Source organism: Triticum urartu, chromosome 4 (genome assembly GCF_003073215.2).
Source record: "Triticum urartu cultivar G1812 chromosome 4, Tu2.1, whole genome shotgun sequence".
Taxonomy (NCBI): Eukaryota; Viridiplantae; Streptophyta; class Magnoliopsida; order Poales; family Poaceae; genus Triticum; species Triticum urartu.
The window spans coordinates 172,788,417-172,797,889 of record NC_053025.1 but is presented as its reverse complement, the minus strand read 5'-3'; the positions used below and the strand labels follow the sequence as shown (position 1 = coordinate 172,797,889).

The 9,473-nt window shown below is 44.7% G+C and overlaps 1 protein-coding gene across 2 annotated transcripts; it reads left to right on the top strand.

The window, feature by feature from the left end:
• Positions 1 to 6,452: 6,452 nt before the first annotated feature.
• On the top strand, positions 6,453 to 8,513 carry LOC125551222. Of its 2 annotated transcripts, XM_048714376.1 has the most exons (3): positions 6,519 to 7,348; positions 7,448 to 7,680; positions 8,422 to 8,513. In XM_048714376.1, the coding sequence occupies exons 1-3, from the start codon at positions 7,021 to 7,023 to the stop codon at positions 8,425 to 8,427; spliced, it is 567 nt and encodes a 188-aa protein (XP_048570333.1). In that variant the 5' UTR covers positions 6,519 to 7,020; the 3' UTR covers positions 8,428 to 8,513. The 2 variants fall into 2 exon arrangements, 1 of the variants encoding a protein (XP_048570333.1); XR_007302286.1 differs by lacking the exon at positions 8,422 to 8,513 and having other exon boundaries at positions 6,453 to 7,348; positions 7,455 to 7,814.
• Positions 8,514 to 9,473: the final 960 nt, after the last annotated feature.

The window sequence follows — 9,473 nt, the reverse complement described above, 5'->3', positions numbered from 1 at the left end:
GTTGCATGATAAATTTCAGCAAATGATGAATTGACAGGTGCAGGATGTGCTAAACAGATTTGAAGAGGCCATGGAGAAGATAGATGACATGGAGAAGACGTTCGAAACAAAGCTCGATGACAGGTTTAATGAATTGCTCGCGCGTCTTCCACCACCACCACCGGCTGCACCTAACGCACCTCTACAACAACAACAAAGACGACTACCTACACATCGTGAAACAGCCCTCCGCCGAGCGAGCCGTCTCCCTCTTGCACCTGGCCAAACTGTTGGTGCTGCTGTTGCTACTTCTGTGGCTCCTGCTGCTGATGCGGAGGAGGATGATTTTGCTGGCGATTACGAGGATGAGGTTGATCAAAATCAGAACTACGTACCACCACCAGCACAGCAACCATCAGGTCGTCCACATGCAAATAATGGCAATGGTAGGGCTCACCCTCAGGTACGAGATCATGACCATCTCCCTAAACTAAAATTGAATATTCCACCATTTGAGGGTAGATATGTTCCTGATATATATCTTACTTGGGAGTTAGAAACTGAACAACGATTTACATGTTTACAATATCCCGAGGAGAGACGTGTTCCTGCTGCTGTTTGTGCATTCACTAGTTTTGCATGTGTTTGGTGGTTTGAGCATTGTAGATTATATCCCATTCCTGCTACTTGGGCTGCTTTGAAAACTGCTATGCGTACTCGTTGGGTTCCACCATATTATCAACGTGAATTACTTCAAAAATTGCAGCGCTTAAGACAGGGAAAAAATTCTGTAGAAGAATATTATCAGGAATTACAAACTGGCATGATTAGATGTGGTATTGTTGAGGAGAATGAAGCTATGCTTGCACGTTTTATGGGTGGATTAAATAGAGAGATTCAGACGATTCTAGAGTATAAGGAGTATACTAATATCACTCGTTTATTCCATCTTGCTTGTAAAGCTGAACGTGAAGTGCAGGATCGACAGGCATTGGCGCGGACTAACTTTTCTGCAGGCCGACCTTCTTCATGGACACCACGTGCATCATCTACTTCCACACGTTCTGCTACACCGGCGCCTCCGTCGGCTGCCACCTCCAACCGTGATACAATAAAGCAGGCACAATCACCACTATCTGCCAAGAGCACACCTTCTGGGCCTGCAAAGAGCTCTTCTTCATCCATGGCATCAACAGGGCAAACACATGATATTATTTGCCGACGTTGCAAGGGTGGAGGTCATTATGCGAGAGAATGCCCATCTAAGCGTGTGATGATTGTTACTGAGGATGGTGGGTATGAGTCCGCTAGTGACTATGATGAGGAGACTTTGGCTCTTATTACACGTGACGAACACGGTGGAGACGATTCTGATCATGAGACGCAATACATGGCTCCTGAAGATGCTGACAGGTATGAATGTTTAGTTGCTCAACGTGTTTTGAGTGTGCAGGTTACACAAGCTGAGCAAAATCAGAGGCATAATTTGTTCCATACAAAGGGAGTTGTGAAGGAACGTTCTGTTCGCGTGATCATAGATGGAGGGAGTTGCAACAACTTGGCTAGCATCGAGATGGTGGAGAAGCTATCTCTCACCACAAGACCACATCCACATCCTTACTACATCCAATGGTTCAACAACAGCGGCAAGGTTAAGGTTAACACGTACTGTTCGTGTGCATTTTAGTATCTCTACATATGCTGATTATGTTGATTGTGATGTCGTACCTATGCAAGCATGTTCCTTATTACTTGGTAGACCATGGCAATTTGATAAAAATTCTATTCACCATGGTAGAAACAATCAGTATACTCTTGTTCATAAGGATAAAAATATTACTTTGCTTCCTATGACTCCTGATTCCATTTTGAAAGATGATATTAATAGAGCTAATAAAGCAAAACAGGAGAAAACTAAGAGTGAAAATCAGATTGTGGCAAAAGAATTTGAGCAACAAATGCAGCCTAATAATAATAAACAATCTAGTGTTGCTTCTGAAATTAAATTGAAAAGTGCATGTTTACTTGCCACCAAATCTGATATTGATGATCTAGATTTTAGCAAATCTGTTTGCTATGCTTTTGTGTGCAAAGAGGCATTATTTTCATTCGAGGACGTGCCTTCCTCTTTGCCTCCTGCTGTCACTAACATTTTGCAGGAGTTCGCCGACGTCTTTCCACAAGACGTGCCACCGGGATTACCACCTATTCGCGGGATTGAGCATCAAATTGACTTAATTCCCGGTGCATCATTACCCAACCGGGCACCATACCGTACCAATCCAGAGGAGACGAAGGAGATTATGCGTCAAGTACAAGAACTGCTCGACAAAGGTTATATACGCGAATCCCTTAGTCCTTGTGCTGTTCCTATCATTTTAGTGCCGAAAAAGGATGGTACGTCGCGTATGTGCGTTGATTGTAGAGGCATTAATAATATTACTATTCGTTATCGTCATCCTATTCCTAGGCTAGATGATATGCTTGATGAATTGAGTGGCTCTACAATATTCTCCAAAGTTGATTTGCGTAGTGGTTACCATCAAATTCGTATGAAATTGGGAGATGAATGGAAAACAACATTTAAAACTAAGTTTGGATTATATGAGTGGTTAGTCATGCCTTTTGGGTTAACTAATGCACCTAGTACTTTCATGAGGTTAATGAACGAAGTTTTACGTGCTTTCATTGGACGATTTGTGGTAGTTTACTTTGATGACATATTGATTTATAGCAAATCTTTGGAGGAACATTTGGAACATTTACGTGCTGTTTTTATTGCTCTACGTGATGCACGTTTGTTTGGTAACCTTGGAAAGTGCACCTTTTGCACCGACCGAGTATCTTTTCTTGGCTATGTTGTTACTCCACAGGGAATTGAAGTTGATAAAGCCAAGATTGAAGCTATTGAGAGTTGGCCGCAGCCCAAAACGGTCACACAAGTGAGGAGTTTCCTTGGCCTCGCTGGTTTTTATAGGCGTTTTGTGAGAGATTTCAGCACCATTGCTGCACCTCTCAACGAGCTTACAAAGAAGGATGTACCTTTTGTTTGGGGTACCGCACAGGAAGAAGCCTTCACGGTATTGAAAGATAAGTTGACACATGCTCCTTTACTCCAACTTCCTAATTTCAATAAGACTTTTGAGCTTGAATGTGATGCTAGTGGAATTGGATTAGGAGGTGTGTTATTACAAGATGGAAAACCCGTTGCATACTTTTCTGAAAAATTGAGTGGGCCTAGTCTGAACTATTCTACTTATGATAAAGAATTATATGCTCTTGTTCGGACCTTAGAAACATGGCAACATTATTTATGGCCCAAGGAATTTGCTATACATTCTGATCATGAATCTTTGAAACACATTAAAAGTCAAGCAAAACTGAACCGTCGACATGCTAAATGGGTTGAATTCATTGAGACTTTCCCTTATGTGATTAAACACAAGAAGGGTAAAGAAAATGTTATTGCTGATGCCTTGTCTCGTTGTTATACTATGCTTTCACAACTTGACTTTAAAATATTTGGTTTGGAGACCATCAAGGATCAATATGTTAATGATGCTGAATTTAAAGATGTATTGCAGCATTGTAAGGAAGGGAGAACTTGGAACAAGTTCGTTCTTAACGATGGATTTGTGTTTTGTGCTAACAAGCTATGCATTCCAGCTAGCTCCGTTCGTCTTTTGTTGTTGCAGGAGGCGCATGGAGGAGGATTAATGGGACACTTTGGCGTCAAGAAGACGGAGGATATACTTGCTACACATTTCTTTTGGCCAAAGATGAGACGGGATGTTGAGCGTTTTGTTGCTCGCTGCACTACATGTCAAAGAGCTAAGTCACTACTCAATCCTCATGGTTTATATATGCCTTTGCCTGTACCTAGTGTTCCTTGGGAGGATATATCTATGGACTTTGTTTTAGGTTTACCTAGAACAAAGAAGGGGAGGGATAGCATATTTGTTGTCGTGGATAGGTTCTCGAAAATGGCACACTTTATACCATGTCATAAAAGCGATGATGCTGTTAATGTTGCTGATTTGTTCTTTCGTGAAATTATTCGCTTACATGGTGTGCCAAATACTATTGTTTCAGATTGTGATACTAAATTTCTTAGCCACTTTTGGAGATGCTTATGGGTTAAGTTGGGGACTAAGCTGCTTTTTAGTACTACTTGTCACCCCCAAACTGATGGACAAACTGAAGTAGTCAATAGAACATTGTCTACTATGCTTAGGGCTGTTTTGAAGAATAACAAGAAAATGTGGGAAGAATGCTTGCCTCATATTGAATTTGCTTATAATCGTTCATTGCATTCTACTACTAAGATGTGCCCTTTTGAAATTGTGTATGGTTTCCTACCTCGTGCACCTATTGATTTGTTGCCTCTTCCATCTTTGGAGAAGGTTAATTTTGATGCTAAAGAACGTTCTGAATTGATTTTAAAAATGCATGAGTTAACTAAGGAAAACATTGAGCGTATGAATGCTAAATATAAACTTGCTGGAGATAAGGGTAGAAAACATGTTGTGTTTGCACCTGGAGATCTTGTTTGGTTACATTTGCGTAAAGATAGATTTCCTAATCTGCGCAAATCAAAGCTAATGCCACGTGCTGATGGTCCTTTTAAGGTTTTAGAGAAAATAAATGATAATGCATATAAACTTGAGCTACCTGCAGATTTTGGGGTTAGTCCCACTTTTAATATTGCATATTTGAAGCCTTATTTGGGTGAGGAAGATGAGCTTCCATCGAGGACGACTTCATTTCAAGAAGGGGAGGATGATGAGGACATCAATACCATTGTTACACCCACAGCCCTACTGTTAACATATACTGGACCAATTACTAGAGCTCGCGCACGCCAATTAAATTACCAGGTACTTTCGTTTCTTGGTAATGATTCTAATGTTCATGAGATTATGATGCTGCCTAAATTGGATACATTTGTTTTGCTTTCAAATGAAGGGGCCTAACTTGGAGAAGGATGACATTGGAGCAAGAACACGCATGAAGTTGATGGCATGCGCAAGGGATTCAAGAACGGAGTTACAAGTGATGATTTCAGGACTTTGAAGCCGCCATAAGGAGTGCATGAAGCCATGGACGAAATATATAAGATGCCACTCATAATTATTCGTCCATAAGCTATTCTAGGTGCTGCGTCACCTTATTAATGGCCAGGCCCATGTAATTTCGAAATACTTAAGTATAGACTATTTTTAGAGTCCGTATGTGTGGGGAAACAAGAGTTAGGGTTGGTTTCGGACCCCACCCTCAAGGGCCACGAAATTCCCCTCTCTTCCTCCATATATACAGCCCTTAGGGCGTCGTTTAGACTTTGGGTTTTGTTTAGATTAAAAGTTCGCCATAGCTGCACTTCGCGTACTTCGTTTGTGTCCAACGACCAGACCAAGACGTCACAGAACCCCACCTTGATCAATAAAACTTTCATCTTATATTCGCAATATCCAGATTGCAATCTCAGTTTCTTGCTTGTTCTTCGTTGCTCGCAGGAAACAGGCCCTCGTGGTCAGGTTGATCGTGCTCCGGCGTGGTCAATAACCCCTCGGAAGTTGGTTTAGCGATTGCTAAGGCGCGACGTCTCGCACGTTCGTAGTCGGGTCGTCAAGGTCGACTCCCACAGAAAACGATAGCCACCATCTCATCGAAACATCGGAACACCTTTGCCTCTATCATCGAAGCCCTCGAGTGGCGGCAGGCGGTCGCCGCCAAGGAGAAGGCGCAGGAGTGGCGCCGCATCCGCGCGGAGCAGGCGGAGAAGTACGTCGATCTCTGCAGCTCCGGCGAGGAGGATTGAGCGTCCGGCTCCTCCACGGCGTCGTCCAGTTGCCGCGACCTCGCCGCCGTTAGATCCGACCCCCTAGTACTAGTTTAACATAGTATGTAGTATAACTATGCTTGTAGTTTGTGATGAACTATGTAGTATGCGATGAACAATGTAGTATGTAACGAACTATGTTTGTGCAATTTCTCCCGTGAAAGAAGTTTTTCAAATTATGCAGGTTTAGATACGGGTTCTGTTCGGGCGCGTATGTTTTTGACCCGCAAAAGCGATTTTTGCGAACCCGCAAATGCGTTTTGCGGGTCGTATTTTTGCGGGGTCTGCTAGAATTGCTCTAATACTGGATAGTAAAAGGCTTCTAAAGTGTACTACTACAACTGAGTGGTTTACTACGAATATTTGTATGTTACTACGATTTTCTAACTGCCATGTATTTAATTCAAGCAAGGGGTACGCGATCGGGATTTTATGTTATAGTATATGCCAATATTTTATAATCAAACATGTGGGAGGTAGTCGTTTTTTGGGTTTTACCATGTTCTGCAAAGGATTACAATAGTGTGGTGCAAAACATGTCTGGTTCGTTTTTTCGCTGGTGCATGGGAGTGGGTCGTGCCGCCAAAGGTAATCTGGTTAACGATATTACGATGGCTTCCATCCATTTTACGGTTGTTGGCTAATTAAAGGGGCCCGAGGAGCGACGCGTGAGGCCGGCGCACACGATTAACGACTCTGCGCTCAGGCTCGCTTTAAGACGATCAGGCTGCTGTGGACCTCCCGAACCTGCGGCAAAAAGAAAAAAAGATCCCACCCCATGACCGCTCAACTACTACTTCCCCCCGATCCCCCACCCCCCCCCCGGATCCCACCCCCCCCGAGCCCCCGGCGGCCCTTCCCCCCCTCCGCCGCCAACACGCCGGAAGCTACCCCCACCACCGAATCCCTACCTCCCCGCCGCCCTGCGCCCTGCTTCCTGGCTGCCGGCGCCGCCATCCTCCTCGCCACCGCCATCCCTTGGCTCGCCGCCACCAACATCCACCCGGTGCGGCCGCCTCCAGCATCCGCGGGCTCGACCTCCCACAGACGAGCTATGGCCACCGGCGCGACCCAGCCCTCGCGCGGCGCCACCGGTCTGAATCTTCACGCCCACCCTCGGCTGCTCCCGGGGAGGTCCCTCGCCACCACGCCGCTTTCTCCCTCTGACGCTACAGCGCACAAGCCGTTCACGTTCGTCACCCATGTCCGTCCAAGTACTGGTCACCATGTGCTCCTACCCGAACTTCATGGGGTACCCGTGGCGGCCTTCACTGCGTGCGTCCGCCCCTCATGTCTTCATCACCAGAGCCGACGCCTCGATCCTTGGTGGCTCCTTCCCCGTCGGATTGCTCGGGGATCCAGCTTATGGACCCCGTCTACATCGTCTCAACTATGAGAAGTCCAAAGACAGCAGCGCGTGCAGGAATCGCTTCACCGACAACGCGTTCCGGGCCACAAGCGTAGCTCTCGGTAGGGCGAGGACGGGCGCCCGCCCTACCTTGATTTTCCGGGGAAGAAAATTACGTATAGGTATACGTATGCGTACTCGCTCAGACTAATCAATAGTTCCTGTAAAAATCGTTGTGTTGTTGGGTCGTGAGTCAGTGAGCAGCGATTCTGTCCTCCAAGGTTCCAGCCGTCCAACGCAGTATGAAGCCAGCCGGAGCTTACCTAGCTGCACGGAGCGGCGTGCAGAGCCGGCGGACGGCCGCAGTTGCGCGGGCCAGTGGAAAGTGAGAGCAGAGAGGCCGGTGGCCAGCTGGAGCAGCGAGGGCGGCGGTCAGCGTCCACACCCCGCCTGTGACGAGGACATGACTACCTTGGATACGACCAAAAATATTGCATACATGCATATTTGTCAGGTGATTTCTAATGCAAACTATTCAATAATCTATTTATGTTATCCAGAACAAAAATACTTCACACACTTTTGTGTTTTGTCTAATTGTAGGTGTATGGGACATTTGTACAATCCACATATGAAGATAAGGGAAAAGGAGAAGTTTAGGTTGTGTTCAAAAAGTCCTCTCACGTCACTTTTGGGCGAAGAGAAGATAGAGTCCAAGTCTCTCACGTTTTGAATTCAGATTCGGACTGCACAGACATACCTGACTCAAAACGCCAACAACTTTTTCATACGGATTCCGAATTGGGTGATTTTTTTTTTGTTGGAAACTAGATTTCGTGCTCTTTCCAACCCAATTGGATTCACCTTCAAATTCGTTCGGAGCGTTGAGTTACGAACGAAACAATCTGACGTTGCAGCAGAATCCGAGTCAAACTACAAGCCCAAAGGTGTTGCATCACCTCCACTTGGGCCCATGAGCCTTGTACGACCTAGGGTTAGTTTTAGTCTGCCTTGGGACGTCCTCCCACCTCCTTAGCCGCCACCCCTTGCTCCTATATAAGTAGATCCATCTAGTAGTTTTTTGGTTGGGATTTGTTTAGTTAAAAGTTAGCCATTGCAACTTCGTGTACTTCGTTTGTGTCCAACGACTAGACCAAGACCACTTACGGATCCCCACCATTATAAATACCTTATATATATTTGCAATATTCAGATTGCTTTATCATATTCTTGCTCGTTCTTCGATTGCTTGCAGGAATAGACCTTCGTGGTCAGGCTGACCGTGCTTCCGGCATCGTCAGTAACATCAGGAGATTGGTTTAGCGATTGCTAAGGCGCAACGTCGTGCACGTTTGTAGTCGGATCGTCAAAGTCGTCTCCACCAAATCGATAGTTATCATCTCATCGAAAGATCGGGACACCCTCGTCTCTATCAAGTGGTATCAGTTTTCAGGTTGCTCGGTGAGAATTTCCAGTTTTCCTAGATTAGATTTATTTTCTTACCTATTGTCCAAGAAAAATCCACAAAAAAGAGTTAGATCTATTCATCCTTTGTCCAAGCCAGTTTGAGCCTTTGCAATTTTCTTTTCATTGCTTGCATAGTTGAATTATCGGTTGCATCGTCGTGTCGAGTTGCTGGTCTTAGTGTCTAGGTCGTTTAGAGTTTCGAGTTCTGTTCACATTAGTCACGTCGCCGCTGCATCGTTATCCCTTCCGCTGTCCACCACCCATCCATCAATTTCCTCCACGTGCTACCCACCGTTCATTGTCATAATCATAGTTGAGATCGTTCCCATCTTCGCTTGATCCATCTACATCTTATCTAGTTTGTTTTGAAAAGAGGCAGAGAGAAAAAAAAAGATAGAGAAAAAAAACGAGAGAAAAAAAAGTAAAAAAAAGTCAGAGAAAAAAAAGAAAGGAAAAGAAAAAAAGTGTGAGAAATAAAAGAGAGGAGAAAAAAAATTCGGATCTATCTAGACTCAATCTCGTAGTTGAATTCGGATTGGAATCTGTGCATTGTTCAGTAAAACAGGCATAACTTCCTCATATGAAGTCTATTTTGGCTCCGCGAGTACTCAAATGAAAGCTAGCGACGAGCCGCATCTAAATAGTTGCAGAAGCTAGTTCAGTACTTGGCACCTCAACATCAGCTTCTAAATAGGTCTACTGCTATTGTGATCTTCACTTATATCTTGCTGTCCAGAGCTACTTCATATCCTTTATTGATGCTAGTTGTGCTACGACGTGACCTCATTAGTGTTCTAGGCTCGCGTCTCTAGTTTGGTCTAGCCTAGGACCAGCACAGTA

Bases quoted from the DNA above. Each gene is read 5' to 3' on its own strand.
- LOC125551222 (XM_048714376.1), top strand. From the start codon at position 7,021: ATGTCCGTCCAAGTACTGGTCACCATGTGCTCCTACCCGAACTTCATG. The intron at 7,349-7,447 runs GTATACGTATGC...CTGTCCTCCAAG, and splicing joins GGGAAGAAAATTACGTATAG to GTTCCAGCCGTCCAACGCAG.